At 44.9% G+C, this 15,747-nt stretch overlaps 3 protein-coding genes across 3 annotated transcripts; 2 read left to right on the top strand and 1 right to left on the bottom strand.

Moving 5' to 3' along the window:
* The first annotated feature begins 1,016 nt into the window (after positions 1-1,016).
* On the top strand, positions 1,017-3,463 carry LOC124670687 (cysteine proteinase 1-like). Its single transcript, XM_047207163.1, has 4 exons — positions 1,017-1,517; positions 1,618-1,737; positions 2,590-2,833; positions 2,939-3,463. The coding sequence occupies exons 1-4, from the start codon at positions 1,041-1,043 to the stop codon at positions 3,223-3,225; spliced, it is 1,128 nt and encodes a 375-aa protein (XP_047063119.1). The 5' UTR covers positions 1,017-1,040; the 3' UTR covers positions 3,226-3,463.
* Positions 3,464-4,916: 1,453 nt separating this feature from the next.
* Positions 4,917-8,769, bottom strand: LOC124672265. Its single transcript, XM_047208526.1, has 4 exons — positions 8,641-8,769; positions 7,581-8,439; positions 6,801-7,072; positions 4,917-5,165 (listed from the first exon to the last, which is right to left on the bottom strand). Exons 1-3 carry the CDS (start codon positions 8,767-8,769, stop codon positions 6,801-6,803), a joined length of 1,260 nt encoding a protein of 419 aa, XP_047064482.1. The 3' UTR covers positions 4,917-5,165.
* A 3,785-nt stretch (positions 8,770-12,554) lies between these two features.
* On the top strand, positions 12,555-15,495 carry LOC124672264. Its single transcript, XM_047208525.1, has 2 exons — positions 12,555-12,646; positions 13,936-15,495. The coding sequence occupies exons 1-2, from the start codon at positions 12,555-12,557 to the stop codon at positions 15,131-15,133; spliced, it is 1,290 nt and encodes a 429-aa protein (XP_047064481.1). The 3' UTR covers positions 15,134-15,495.
* The last annotated feature ends 252 nt before the right edge of the window (positions 15,496-15,747 follow it).

Here is a 15,747-nt window from a genome sequence, read left to right as displayed (position 1 = left end):
CGTTGAGTTGTACTACCTCCGCTTCATAGAGTACGTCCTATATTTTTTTTTGGAAAATTCAAGCTAAATAAAGTTTGATCAAACTTTAAAAAAACTATCAAGAACCACGATAACATGTAGATATCATATCAAAATGAATTTTATGTTTAATATAACGGTGTTGGGTTGGGTTGTACATATTAATTTTTTTTTCTAAAAACTTGGTCAAACTGTACGTAGTTCGACTTTTTGAAGAAAATATAAACCTTATTCTTTAAAATGGAGGTAGTATCTCCCTTGTTTGGACTTTAACTGAAAACTATAGGCATCCTAATTTAAGGAGGGAGTAAATTATTACCCTATGTTACCCACGATTACTAGCATTAGAAACCCTTGACCCGAAACGTTGATCCGTATTTTGATAGTACACATGGCGTAGAATGGTTTAACGTGAGCATAAGACTAGTCACAATGCTATCATATAGAAGTATCATGCGTATGATACTACTACATGTTACTATCTCCACAATGCATGATATCATATAGTAGTATCATAGTACTCATATATTAATTGTTTTGTAGAATCTCAATGCAAATATATGTACAAGATTTACTTAACATTAATTTTTCTAGTAGTATGTCGCTATGATACAAGATCTACATACGATACTAAGTACTCTCTCTCTCATCCTTAATCGCGATCGCCACATCAAGCATTTTCGCATTTACGTGGAATGCATGATACTACCTATGATGATACTTCCATTGTGGGTAGTCTAAGCAACTGGGATCCCCCATCGAGATCCTCGTTGCGTTAGAAAAAATATCACCGCCCCTGGATAGTTGACTGATCTACGCATCTCCATACATCACCATCGACGCCGTCGTGGTCACAGTAATCCAGAGTGAGCTGCTGGCCATCCTCCCCAAGCATTAACAAGCAACCACGCAAGCAACTCCAACACCCTACACTACACCTCACCAACAACTCGTTATAAATAAACCGGGATCAGTGAGCCAAGCCCACACCACACACACAAGAAACCGAAGACCCACCAATCATGGCTCGCCACCGCCTCCTCCTCCTCGCCGTCGCCGCCACCGTCCTCCTCCTCCACTCCCCCCTCTCCTCGGCGGCGGCGGAGGACCCGCTCATCCAGCAGGTGGTCGGGCGCGACGCGGAGGGCGACGAGCCGGGGCTGCTGAGCGCGGAGGCGCACTTCGCGAGCTTCGTGCAGCGGTTCGGCAAGTCGTACCGGGACGCGGACGAGCACGCGCACCGCCTCTCCGTCTTCACCGCCAACCTCCGCCGCGCGCGCCGCCACCAGCGCCTCGACCCCTCCGCGGTCCACGGCGTCACCAAGTTCTCCGACCTCACCCCGGACGAGTTCCGGGACCGCTTCCTCGGCCTCCGCAAGTCCCGCGGGGGCCTGCTCGCCGCCGGATCGGCGCACGACGCGCCGGCCCTTCCCACCGACGGCCTCCCGGAGGACTTCGACTGGCGCGACAAGGGCGCCGTCGGCCCCGTCAAGGACCAGGTCCGCCGCCGATCCGATCCAGGATCCGTTCACCGGTGGTTTTGATTCGGGTTGACCAGCTGGGATTTGTCTAATGCTCTTTTTGTTGTTGTTGCTGCAGGGCTCGTGCGGGTCGTGCTGGTCGTTCAGTACGTCGGGGGCGCTGGAGGGCGCCAACTACCTCGCCACCGGCAAGCTGGAGGTGCTCAGCGAGCAGCAGATGGTCGACTGCGACCACGAGGTATCCATCTGACCCGTCTCATGCAAATATTGCTCTGTTTATTGAGTCAAATTCTACTGCGGATTCGTCAATCTTGGTGAGGCTGGGTTGAAAGAATGGTGCATGGATATTCTTGTATATGTTGTCCTTTTCCTCATTGGAACCGTCTCATCTGTGTTTTTTTTGTAACCATAAGAAAGTGCCGGTACTAGGATAATGGATGTACTGCATTTCATCATATGGGGACAATAATGGCTCCACTGAATTAATTAGGTTTATCCACTTTGTAGCGGACAAAATCAATAAACATTTGGTTGTACCCTACAAAGTACTCCCTCCGTTCCCTATTATAACATGTTTTAGATATTTCAATGTGAAGTAGATACAGACACTGAAATGAATGAACCTACACACTTAAACACATCTAGATGCATGATTTTTCGAAAAACACTCAAAACATCTTATAATAGTGAGTGGATGGAGTATTCATTGGACCTAAGTCATCAAACAAATACTCCTAGCTTGACTAATATCTACCGGAACCTTCCAAATTCTCAGTATTTAGTACTAGTATTAAACATTTTAGTGACAACCGAGCTACTATGCTGTGAGGATAATCAATCTTGGTTGGGCCAGAAATTTAAACGTCAGCGGTTGAGGCAAGAAATCCTTTGTGTTGTGTATTAACCACACCATTGGCCTGGCTGTATGCTCATTATTCTATATCTTTCTACTAACTATGGATGAAGTCATTTCTCTAATTGAAGATCAATATCTCTCTATTTTGCAAACAATTATCCCTGCTGGTTTTACATTCTTTTCTCTTTGAACGTGTTGGCATAACATATGCTAATCTCTTGCCATCAATTGCAGTGTGACCCTGATGAACCACGTGCATGTGACGCTGGATGCAATGGTGGCTTGATGACTACAGCTTTCAGCTATCTTGCGAAAGCGGGTGGCTTGGAGACCGAGAAGGACTACCCTTACACTGGGGCCAGCGGCACCTGCAAGTTTGACAAATCTAAAATTGCTGCTCAAGTCAAGAACTTCAGTACTGTTGCTGTCGACGAAGATCAAATTGCAGCTAACCTTGTGAAGCATGGCCCACTCGCAAGTAAGGATTCAAATCATTTGCATATACGTATCGTCAGATGTTACCAGTTTGCGTAGGGATAACATGGAAAATTACTGCTGATTATGCATACTTCTGTTTGTGCAGTTGGCATCAATGCAGTCTTCATGCAGACATACATTGGTGGTGTCTCATGCCCATACATCTGCGGGAAGCATCAGGATCATGGCGTTCTCCTTGTTGGCTATGGATCAGCTGGTTACGCGCCACTCCGCTTCAAGGAAAAGCCATACTGGATCATAAAGAACTCGTGGGGCGAGAACTGGGGTGAGAGCGGGTACTACAAGATCTGCAGGGGCGCACATGCCAAAAACTTGTGCGGTGTCGACGCCATGGTCTCTACGGTGACTGCCATCCATACCCAGAAGGAATAGATTCTTGCTAGTAAGCTGGAGTCCGGACTCTGGGTTGCCTGCATGACATAAGATGCTTGTGATTGTGCCAAGTATAATGGTAGTTACAACTATTCTACGGTATTACATTGCAGTTTGTGATCAGTAAATATGTGGAACCCTGTCTTTGATTGCTGTAATATTCGTATGGATTACTATGTATCACTATGACACAGTTCATGGAACATTGAAGTAGAAACCTGTTGCAGTCAGTAATGTATACTCTGGTGTTCTGCTTAGTCACTGAATATTGTGTGATGATATACTATAGATCAATGCTAGATCTGATAATGATGATGCTTCTCTTGATCTAGGGCTAGACTGCTTTACTTATTCAGTTAGTCTTTGGGTAAAAGAAGAAACATTCAAGGATACCAGAATAGTTTGTGTAAGAAGGAAGTTCAATGATAAGCAGTGGCAGGAATAATATGGAATGTGAGGGATGAGTGATATTGATAAAAGTTGGTTCCTTATTGATACAAACTCGGATGGTTATTATATGGACTTTGTATGAACTTCGAAAACTCGGATCTCACTCTGGTTCAGTTGGATGTAGTTCCTGTTAATAGTAGGTGAGTAGGCACTATGTTACAGTTGCAATCAAAAATAAATTAACCTCGCGTTGAATTGTGATAATCATGTTTTCCTAATGAAGTGTTGCATGGTTTGTTGTTTGGCTAACTGAAGTGTTACTTCAGCACCTAAATTACCGCAGCACATATGTAAGTTCGGTGCAACACCGTTCAGATAACCGAAACTGAACCTAAACGTGATGACTTACTTTCAATGTGTATGAGCAGCTTAGGTCAGTTGGAGTTCCTGGCTTAGTTAGCTTGCACAAGCAATGATAGGTGCAAAACGGTCATGGTAGGGGCCGGACTTCAATCTGACTAGTGAGAAGAGAAATGAGATGAAAAGAAAATTGCTCTTCTTGAAAAAACAGAAATGTGTGGTAGGTACATGGATTATGATCACAAGGAACAATCCCTTGGAGAATTGGAAAGAACTCTCTGGCCAGTTTGGATCTGAAGATGTGATTTCCTCTGGACTAATTGTTCGGTTCATGCTCACTGATATTTGATACTGGTATCAAGATCAAAGATAATGCAACATTCAAATATGTACTGTAGATGCTTAGTAGGTTATCCAAAAATAGCTCCAAGCAATAACAGACTAAGGCGGTACTACTAGGAGAGAGTTGGGGCGAGAAGCAGGAGGAAGAATGGGGGGCGAGAAGCAAGCAAGTGAACATAGCGCCCCAGCCATGTTTACTAGGTATAGCAATCTTCCTGAAAGTAAGGGAGGATTCATCACGTACACGCAATCAACTTCTATCCCTGGTACATCTAAAAAAAAAAGAACTTCTATCCCTGGTAGGCTGGTACACATACTGCAAAGTATACTTTGCGTTCTATCAGTTGATGCGAGAAGCAGGAGTAGTGGGGGCCGTTAGACGCTAGTGAACACATGGCCGAACCCTGTTTGCTGGTACTTATACTATGAACATTGCGTGAAGCGTTCTGTTTATGTACCATCGCGTACATAAAATTGACATAATATTATGTCTCCGGGTATGCACCCCATTCTATGATCAACTACTATCCCTAATATACACACTGAAAAAAATCACACCTTTGCGTGTGCGCTATATGTTTATGTCTGACAGAGACACAGGTAATAAATTTATCTGCACACGAAGCACACAATCATATTCCAAGAGGACATACAATCCATTTAAAACAAACCGATGATTACAACTTCACAAGAAATGAATCAACCTCTACATTTACATCATCAACAACCCACATATTTTATTGAAAAGAACAAACAAACATTAACAATACAACAGAAGGGAACGAAAAGAGTTAAAGAGACAAATATTTACAGTATCGCCGGTGTTGCTGTTGCAAAATTGTCCTGTCCTGCAAGAATATAGCAAGTTAAATTCTCTTCAATGGCGTAGATAAAACTTTCACGTGGCTAAATTTGAAAGGCGAAGGGGCATTGTTCTAGTGGTTCTACACAATATGGGGAAAGAACTTGTGATAGTTGTGGAGTAATCTTTTATGACTAAAATAGTTCATACATATGTATGCCCTATCATTAGATCCAGAGCTGTAATCACCAAACTTGGTTTTGGCTATTATAAGAGTCTGCTATATTTAATCCGTCCATAGACATTGACACGTTGTTATTTTTTAGGTTTCTACGCAGTCCTCATTGAAGGTGCTTATAAATGTGTTTTTAAGTAACTCAACAGTCCATTTGCATCCAACAATTGCCAACAGCAGTTGTTTTAGACTCAGGTTGAATGACATCAATTGCTATTGTGGGGGTAGGTTGTCTTATGCATCAGATAATCTAGTGGTACTAGGGATGTATTAACTGCTCCAGAGTCTTAGTTTTTATTGTAAAAAGGCCCAGATATGCAAAATTTGCAGACATTCATCAGATATTGTTTTTGATTGGTCTGTTGCCAAAGTTTCGGAAGTATCGTTTGGAATTCAAAGAACATGGCCCAACAATTTTATTTGTTTGGACTCTGACCAAAATCGCCCTACGGTACTTTGTCAAAAGAACAGCATTTACCCAAACTGGTCAACAAATGCCCATGAAAATAAACTAGAGTGAATGACGACAGGACCTTAAGGTGCAACTGCCAAGTGAAGGCAAGTCCAGTGGCGGAGGCAGCAATCTGGCATGGTTTGGCCTCCGCCACACCTAATTTTTTTTCAACTTCACCCTATACATGTGTTGCCACTCACAAAAACTTTAACTTAAATGTTGTTGTGTACGTTGTTGCTTGGGTTGGCCATACCTAAGTAAAATTGCTGCCTCCGCTACTGGGCAAGTCCGATCAAAGATTCAATATTTTTCTGAAATGTAAACTTGGGCATCCATGTACTCCATTGTCCAAACCAAACACCACCCAAGGTTATGGCCAAGGAGTAGCACACGATGGTAATGTACTAATGTATTTGTATCACATGCAGATAACCATGAGTTACTGTTTTATTTCAAGACCTATGGATTGGTTCCTTTAAGAAGTCCATAACAATAACCTCTAATTAGACTATCAACCTAAGTAGATTACCAAAAAAAACATGGTATATATTAACCACTAGTGCACAGTACTATACATATATGGTATATTTACTAATTATCCTACTTATTAGTTGGAAAATTCTAGTCCACTATGTAACCAAGTAGTTAAAAACTTAAAATGAGTTCTGCAAAATAACATCGCATCCATGAAGATGAGGTAATATTTTTCCCAAAACTTAAAATGAGGTAATTGTTTTCCCCAAAACTTCTTCCTTGTCATCATCCATGAAGTACAGAACCTGATGAAGCTTCCAGCTCATTCAGACTTAAAACGATTCCAGAGTGCATGGTATTATTAGTCATATATGGGAAATGTAGGATGCAATCATTGTTTGTATATATTGCCCAGGGAGACAGCTGTAATGTTGGATTATTGATTCCAAGGTACATGCGCCACCATCAGAAATGATGTTTAAAGAAAACCAACAGAGGAAATTCCGTTCATTACTGACCTAGATTTTTTTTGAACTTTTAGGAGAAATACAGTGCAAGTTCCGCCCTGCATCTGCAGCATCTTTGATTTCTTGAAGTTGGTCAGCTATATCCTCCAAGAGCTGCAACTGTAACGATTGCCTTCTTTCATTTGCTGCAAGCCTTATCTTGTCTTGTGCACCTTTAATCGCATTCAGACTTTTCCCCAAGAGATCATCTGCGGCAGCTCGGTTCTGCAACTTGTCTGCTTGCATTGCTGCGTCTGAGAAGCTTCGGCCGATCAGGCCTTTAACTGCATGTGAGCAACTCATTTTTAGTACCAAAATGATTCCATAACCATATTATTAGTTTCTTAAAATGTTTCAACAATAGGAGATAAGCATGATCATGGAATGCAGCCAGAGTACACATTAGCAAAATGATCGAAGGTAAGGATGCATGCAGAAATGTCCAAGGGTGTCCAGAGAATGCAGGTACAAATGTATATGAGCATTTTCATAAAAACTAGATACAACACTTTGCTTGGTAAATATGATACAGGGAACATTCAGCTCACGGAGGGAAACCACACAGAGGCCAGCAGGGTTGTAATAAACTAACATAGCAACATTCAGGCAAACTAATCAACAAAGATGCCTGCGAAGAATAACTTGAATTGAGTAACTATAGGTCAACGAAGATCCAAACAATAATTGCAGGAATACTACAAATTGATTTATCATAGCAGTAGAAAAGAACTTGCGTTTGTCACGCACTAGATAGAATACTAAATATCAATTGAGTTCCCCATACGCACATACCTTCAGTAGAGAAGCAAATATCATCGACAACATGGACATCGAAGACATTTGCATCATTCTCAGTTGGCACGATATCATGGCAAATCTTGTCAACACGCGCCTCCTGAAATTCATCAGCAGTCAGCGCTTCCATAGCTTTGATACCAGCTGCAGCATCAACTTCAACATCACCACCTTGATCCAGGCTTCGGGCAGATTGGGGGAAATCCAAGCTCCGGGCGGAGAGGGGGAGGATGACCACAGTGTCCGCGCCATCATCTTCCAATTTGGATCCGAGCAGAGGAGGAGGAGCTGGCTGAACAGGCAAACTGTCCTGGTACCCGCCGAGGGGATGCGTGACGCGAATGGGCGACAGCAATTCCTCGCGCACGAACGGCCTCCTCGCCGTGCTAAACCCGGAATCGTTGGCGGCGGACCTGGACGAGCTGGGGTCGCCCTCGGAGAAGAAGTTGTGCGGCGTCATCATCACCTCTTCGTCGTCGCCGTCGTCGTCGTCGCCGTCGACGGAGAGGCCGAGCAGGCGGCGGTATGACTCGACCTCCTTCTGGAGCGATCGCGCCTCGCGCTCCCGCATGAGCAGGATGTCCCTGAGCTCCTCCACCTCGTCCTCGTAGAAGGCGCAGCGCTCGTCGGCGGTGCGGCGCTGCTGGCGCGCCTCGATCTCGAGCGCGGACTTGTCCTTCTGCAGGCGCAGGATCATGGCCATGGCCTCCTCCGCCGCCGACGCCGCCGCGCTCCGCTCCTTGTCCAGCTCCTGCTGCAGCGCGGACCGTACGTCCCGGCGCTGCTGGTCCGCTTCGCGGTTCAGATCCCTGACGTCGTCCTCCTGCGCGTCGACGAGCTCCTCCTCTTCGTCGTCCTCGTCCTGGTGGTGGGAGGAGGATGAGGGGTGGTCGTCGGTGCCGGCGGCGAAGGGGAAGCGGGAGCGGAGGGAGAGGGCGAGGGAGTCGAGGACGCGGGCGGGGTAGCGGGCGAGGAAGCCGAAGAGGCAGGGGAGGTGCGGGCGGGAGCAGGTGCAGGGGAGCGGGAGGCCGAGGAGGAGGTCGAGGAGCGCGGACGCCGCGGAGGCGGCCGCCGCGGCGCAGAGGAAGGCGTAGACGATGGCGAGGTCGAGGAAGGCGCCGGCCAGCGCCCGCGGCGTCCAGGACGCGTGCACGCCCGCGCCGGCGGGGCAGGGCGGCGGCGGCATCACCGCATAGCGATCGCCCGCGGCCAAATCGGGCACGGGGGCGGTTGCTATGGCTGGTTGGTGGGGAATGATTGAGGAGGGGTTCGGCGGCGCGAGGCGGAATCGGTTGCTTTCGCTTGATGAGAGGCGGCCGCGCTCCGTGCTGGGGAGGTTGCCGGGCGGCGGCGGAATGGTGGTGGTGGACTGGTGGGGGATCCGGTGGAATCGGCCGGGCCGACCTCGACGTGGGGGTCGACGTCGCGCGCGCGCTCGTGCGGTGCGGTGTTGTTTGTTGGTTTCTCGGAATGGTTTGGTTTGGCGGCAGCCAGCCTGCGACGGCTAGCGCTGGCTTGGCGTCGTCGTGCAACCCGTTTTTGGCGAACTTTTCGCGAATGAAGCAGTTGATCACCACCGGGTCAGTCGAGTCGCCTGGCTGGCAACCACACGGACGGACACAGAAAAGGCCAGGTTGCTTCTTCCCCAACACGGCTCTATCTGACCTGTGCCAAACGTGCAAAGCACGGGCCACAAGAATTAACCTGTTCACGCTAATACTCCAGCCTCCGTTCTTTTTCTTAGTTAGTTTCACCATCTCTCCAGGGACGGCGACGGCGAGGCGGCGGCCTCGTTTTGAGTTAGAATAAGGTTCTTTCCTGCTTTTGTCCTTGCTCGAGTGTGCATCTAGTACTGGCGGAGAGCGTATGAAGGTTAAGTTCCGCCGGATTTGATTGAACTATGTGGTGCATGTTGGTACATTCGGCGTCGAGTCTACGAATTTTGTGCTGCTAAGAGCAAACAGACCCCTTAAAAGGGCCAAACCCGTATAATAACCACCGAAATAAAACAGGTCCCCGCATCGATTTTTTTACAGTTTTGGCTACGGGGCGGCTCTTCGCCCCTTACTTGTACGGGGCGGTAGGCTGAATACAGGGCCAACCCCTCATCCCATTTCGCTAGGGCGCGCGGACTTTTCCCCGCGCCGCCGCCATAGCCACCCGCGCGCCGCCGCTAAAAACAAAATATTCCGTAGGATTCTGTTTTACGGGGTGGGATACGGGATCTGCTAGCTCGGATGAGTTTCCGGCAAGCAAAAGTGAATACAGGGGCCTCTACTCGCGTTTTAAGGGGCAGAAAAATAAGGGCTCTATTAGACATGCTCTAAGGGGTGGTTATTTACCCCTCTCCTGTCAAGGTTTTTTGTGCTCCTCCTCTTCTCCTCTTCTTTGCACGGTGGCAATGGTGGGGTGGCCTAATGTGAATGGGGAGATCCCCATTCCAATGCTCTTACTCCCGGATCCAGATACCACACCCCCTACGACGAGAGACTCTTGGGGTTTTCAAAGCCCATGGTGGCGAACTTGGGAAAGCTTGCTTGGCGTTGCTGAACCTAGTCTTCCTTCCGTTGTTACTGCTATGGAGATGGGATGACCATTTGCAATGGAGAAGACCGTGCTCTATGTGGACTTGAATGTATTTTCTTTTTATTTTATGGAGGGGTCTCTTTCTAATTTCTGGGACAAATGCCTACCCACACACATTGCTATGTTTTCCTTAAACTTGCTCAGATATAATAAAATGTCATAGGGTGTTTTCAGTAGAAAAAAGATGGCATGCGATAGCATAGAGCCGTTCAGCTAACCATCTAAACACATGTTAATTCTCATAATATAAAAAATGGAATTACTCGCACACCATATCATCTCCTTGCTCTCCCATTTATGGTTGGTCCTTCGGGAAAGTCACTTTAGGTTATAGGTGTAGATGCACCCACATTCTAAAAAGGCATTTGAAAAATGTTTAAAATCCCAAACACAAAAAAAGTACATCCCCACATTCTAATTTGCACACAAAGTTTGTTTTGAAAAGAATATGGTAGGAGAAGCCCCTACCGTGTTTTTTTTTTGAAATAATAAGAACCTAAATCTGTGTCTCTAGGGATTTAAATCTTGATGGCTGGGTTGTACATCCACTTCCCCAACCACTTTGCACACAAAGTTTTGGGAGAAAATAACGTTTTTCATGGCCAGTTATGTCTTTTGCAAAAAACTTTTGTGTGCCGAATATAATATGCAAATGTACACGTGAACTTTTTATTTCAATTTTTTGACATTTTGAAATACGTTTTTATGCATTTTTCATAATTGATAATCTATACCTATGAGTCGAAACAACGCATCATGTTTCGCCTTCATATAATTCTATTGCGTCGTCACTATACAATTGTTAAACTTTGTATCTATAGAAAAATATATTTGATCGTTATTTTGGTTAGACTTCCATTGTATTATTTGACAATGATAGCTTTCTAGCCGTACTGTTGTTATTTAAATACATTGGTTACATTGCCACATGGTGCTTACAAACAAAATATAAAAATAGATACAGTTTTCAAGGGAAACCTTGGAAGAGTAATTAAAAGATTTGCCGCATCGTGAGGTTACTCGTTCAATTCGTACATATAGAAGCACAATTCTTACGGCCCTCGACTCGATCGCTACATAGTTGGTTACAGAAGCACTCCTCACTGTCTACAAAAAGTCTGTGATGACCTTTGATCTCCGACGCCGGCTCAAAAATCATCCGTGTAACTTTGAGGTAAACTCAAGCACATCTGTTGTCATAACAAGCAAGTTCATATACCCAATCATCATGTGTCCCAATGCCTCCCATGCGTAACCTCCATCATTTGAAACCAACGAGACATTAATTAATAACCATACGTACTTGAAGTGTGAACTCAACAAGGCTAGAGATTTTCAGAACGCTATGTTCAGAGAGCTTCATAGAAACGTCCATGCATTCTGCAACTTATATAGACCAAAACTGAAGCAATAAGTGTGCACTAGTCCAATTCCGTGCATTTCATCAGCTAACCACGTGCGGGTGAAGCTGCACTGTTGCACAACACTTTGATGTTGCATGTGCATGCCCAGTACTTTGATGTTGTACAAAATCATAACCACCGACAATTGTGTTGCAGCCTACCATGTGTCTACATTTGGTATATATGTCTCGATGATGACTGAAGTGGATGCAAAAGCTTGTAGGTGATTTTGACAGATTTCATCTAACACGATGTATCTAGTTTACCTATACCAATTTGATAAAGTATGAATTAACACTAAATTATGAAACTATAAACATTGAACATGAGTCAACGATATAAACTGCATAATAACCAAGCAAGAAGTGTAGTAAAAGAGGATGCGATCTCTTGGGAGAAGTCATGGTTCTCCTCCTCATTATATTGCTACCACGTGAGTGGTGAGTCATGGGGTTAATCCCACATTCTTGCCGGTTAATAGCCCACCAACTGACCAAAACATAAAATGCTAATCACCACTAACATGTATGCTAATAACTTATTTACAATTAAACACAATTAATTCTTTTTCGAGCAGCAAAAGGGACGCAAGCTTTCACGAAACATGACATAGGTGACGTGCCAAGCCAAGGGCAAGGGAGGAGCGTGCATGTACCACCTAATAGATGATATAAAATCTGTGTCAAGTAATTTAAAATGGAGATAGTATAAGTTATATACGGCTTAGCATTTGCCAAGATAAATACAGTACAGAAGAAACGATACTATACTCCATCTAAAAAGCGTAACTAAGCAAACGAAATACATAACTTTTTTTGAGAATCAAACGAAATACAGAACTACACAAGTTTTTAAAAGAAGTAGCACACCAATGCAGAAAATTGAAACGGGCCGGGCCCAAGACCAAAGTTGGTATGCGAAGAGAGCATATTGCTCTCCCTTCACGCGACCCGGCGGAGCAAACTGGTATCGGTGCGCCCCCATGGCCGGAAGCCGCCGCCGCCGCGGAAGAGCGAGGTCGCTACAGCAGGGCGCCGAATCGTCGCCGGTGGCAGACGCCACTCTCACCTCCAGGTCCGCGCCGTCCTCCGTCCTTGCTCGCCTCTCTTCTCTTTCCACTTCTTAATGATGGCTTATTTGTTCACTGAGTGGATGGAGGCCAGTCCAAACTAGAATCGGAGAGAAACGCCTACCACGCATCGATCGATAAGTACTCTTGCCTTAGCGATACAGTACTGAAATTTTGAGTATTTGGTGAATCAGTAGGTCTGTTTGGATGAATTGTCAGTTATAATTAGGGTTTTTGGGTGAACTGATAGTGGTTAGTAGCGAACTGTCCTCCCCTAAATTTGGATTTCCACCGCTGTCTCTAAGGTGTCTCAGTTTGGTAATATTCTGATTTAGTGCATTTGTACTAACAGTTTAACATGGAACAACTTCATTCAGATCAGTTGTTGATAACTTTATTTTCTCTGGTTAGCGAAAAAGTTTGAAATTCCTTTTGTTACTAGGCAGATGAGCATTACAGTTTTGAGGACTCTGGGTTCGGTCTTGGTCATGCTGCTGCCTTGAACTATGCTCACTTGGTTCAGTGATGAAGTGAAACTCATCTTCAAACGCGATTTGGTGGATACTTTTATCATGACACTGATTATTTACAAGGGAAAACCAAAATCACAAATTACAACTTGTCCTTGTAAACAACTGAGGGCATTATAGTTCTTTTTTGAATGTTATGAAAATGATTGTTATTCATTGCGTGATGCCATTCAGCGTGCCAGTTTACTCAGTTGGTAAGTTTGATCCAAAGTCGAATCGAGAAAGAGAGCCTCTCATTTCAGCACCCAGTTGTCTCGTGTTCGTTTGGTCTTCGTCATGGCCATGGTGCTGCCATGATCAATGCTCACTTCTGTTTAGCTACCAAGTGAATTATGCATAAGCAAATGATCTCATGAAAGTTGTCTAGATAAGAAGTGGAGCTTTTACGTCAAACAATATCCTCACTTATTGCTATTTATTTTGAATGCTCTGTACACCACCTACCATTATTTGAAAATGTATCATTGTACACATGGTTGGCACCAAAAAGATTCTATTTATGCTGCTATTGTAGAAAAAATCAAGCTGTAGGTGGTTCTGACGTAGCTTCTGATTGAAGTTTGCCTTATTGTTCAGTTACAGCCTACTGCATTTCCAAATAGACGCCCCTGTTTGCCTTATTGTTCAGCTAAAGCTTACTGCATTTCATGCAGTGTATTAACTCCTGCAGTATTACTTTATCATACCTTTTTGCATTTTCTTGAAAACTCTATTATGTTGCAGTTCTTATTCTGATCCATTATCCTTGAATATATTTATGGCAGCGAAGTTACCATTGTGGGGAGCCCCTCTAAGAACACCTGCCATGCCTCAGGCTCTACCTCCTTGCTTTCGTCTGAACCTCATGGTTTTGCAGATCTCCTGGACAGCCTGCTTCACGAAATCATTGATCTCTTTACCTCATTCCATGACTTCCTTGCTTTCATTGGGACCTGCCGCTCTTGGCGTGCTGCACTCTCTTCCTTTCCCTCTGCGTATACCTTCAGCTTCCCACCAGTCCATCTCAAACCGGATGGTCCTTATGTTCCTCCCCATACAGGCAATATCAAGCCCATGCTTCTATCTAACTGCAAATGGCAGCTCAGTGAACCTAGCAAGGAAAACTTATCCCTTTGCTGTTCAGTGCCTCAAAATACTCCAGATAATATGTACTATTTGGGCTGCTCATGTGGGTATCTTATCTTCTCCTATAGGGAGCACTGCATCCTTGTCAATGTGTTCACTGGTACCAAGGTGAAGCCCCCCAAACTCCCACCGAACAATGAACTTGGGGAATTTTGTGGCATAGGCATTCTTACAGCTGCATTGAGTTCACCCAACTCACGCCTCCTCCTTTGCTCCAGAACCTCCATGTTTGAGTGGCAGGTTGGAACAAACTCCTGGTCAGAGCACGCTCTCGCTCTTGAGAGAGAACGCATCACTCAGATTCTGTTATTCAATGGTGATATCGTTGTTTTTGATTCTCTTCTGAGGCTCCACACTATACGCTTGGCACCTCAATTCAGCATGCAAGAAGTAGCCATTAAGTGGGAGTTTCTGCCTTTTGACCCATTGTTGGTGGTCTGTGGTGACAAACTTCTCATGGTTCACCTCTCGAGGAGCTCTGACAAGTTGAATGGTTCATATCGCTTCTTTAAGGTCTTTCACATTGACTTTTCGGTCAAGCCAGCTAAGTGGGTGAAGATGGAGAAGTTGGACAATCAAGCACTGTTTGTTAGCCTTGATACGAGGACTCCTACATTTTCTTGCATGAGCCCTGAAAGATGGGGAGGAAAGAGTAACTGCATCTATGTTGCCAAGCTATTTGAAGATCCTGATGAAACCTGGACTGCAGTTGAGCTTGGTCAGCCAGTGTACTACGACGCAGGTCACGCCATATTATATAGTTCTACATTCCCTCACGACTACAGTTTACTCTGTAGCCTCTGGGTGCTTCCCAGTTCAGTTTATGGTTCTGGCTAGTAATCTTGTCTCAGGTTTTTTGCTAGTCTTGCACAAGGCCTAGAGCTTATTGTGGTTAGCAACTAGCTCTGTGTAACTGCAATGGTTTCCGGTGTTGCCACCTGTGTTTTGTGTTCAAGGATACATTTTCTTTACGCGGTCTTCTTGCGTCCAAGGCTAGGAACATGACATGCGGAAGCAGAGCCCACTTGGGTTTGCAATAGTTTCTGAAAAGTAAGACCTTACTACTTTAGGCACTATCATGACATGGGCAACTCAGCATGTCTTCGAATTTACCTCCCTTATTTGGTCTACTTGTGTGCTTTAAAACGTCACCTTGGATGAACAGATGTACTTCTGATTGTAGTTGATGGTTTTGTTTCCGTTTGCTGCCTACTCTGGAACTCTGCTGATGACTGTTGCATCGTCTTTGCTCTTCCATCTATTTCCCCCCATATTTGAGTTCTCTAAGAGCATCACTAGCAGTGCCCTCAAAAGCAGTTTGAGGATCGAGAATTGGTGATTTTGAAGACTCAAAACAGCCGGCGCAGACTAGTGCCCTCAAACCAACCTCAAAATAGAATATTCTGTTTTGAGGGTTAGTTTGAGGGCACTGGTCTGCGCCCCGGCCTTCA

The sequence above is a fragment of the Lolium rigidum genome, chromosome 7 (assembly GCF_022539505.1).
Source record: "Lolium rigidum isolate FL_2022 chromosome 7, APGP_CSIRO_Lrig_0.1, whole genome shotgun sequence".
Classification (NCBI taxonomy): domain Eukaryota; kingdom Viridiplantae; phylum Streptophyta; class Magnoliopsida; order Poales; family Poaceae; genus Lolium; species Lolium rigidum.
This window is presented reverse-complemented; position numbering and strand designations above follow the sequence as displayed.

Bases quoted from the DNA above. Each gene is read 5' to 3' on its own strand.
- LOC124670687 (XM_047207163.1), top strand. From the start codon at position 1,041: ATGGCTCGCCACCGCCTCCTCCTCCTCGCCGTCGCCGCCACCGTCCTC. The intron at 1,738-2,589 runs GTATCCATCTGA...CATCAATTGCAG, and splicing joins TGGTCGACTGCGACCACGAG to TGTGACCCTGATGAACCACG. The intron at 2,834-2,938 runs GTAAGGATTCAA...CTGTTTGTGCAG, and splicing joins GAAGCATGGCCCACTCGCAA to TTGGCATCAATGCAGTCTTC.
- LOC124672265 (XM_047208526.1), bottom strand. From the start codon at position 8,769: ATGCCGCCGCCGCCCTGCCCCGCCGGCGCGGGCGTGCACGCGTCCTGG. The intron at 8,440-8,640 runs GCGTCCGCGCTC...CACCAGGACGAG, and splicing joins CCGCGGCGGCCGCCTCCGCG to GACGACGAAGAGGAGGAGCT. The intron at 7,073-7,580 runs GTATGTGCGTAT...GCTCACATGCAG, and splicing joins TATTTGCTTCTCTACTGAAG to TTAAAGGCCTGATCGGCCGA.
- LOC124672264 (XM_047208525.1), top strand. From the start codon at position 12,555: ATGGCCGGAAGCCGCCGCCGCCGCGGAAGAGCGAGGTCGCTACAGCAG. The intron at 12,647-13,935 runs GTCCGCGCCGTC...TATTTATGGCAG, and splicing joins GACGCCACTCTCACCTCCAG to CGAAGTTACCATTGTGGGGA.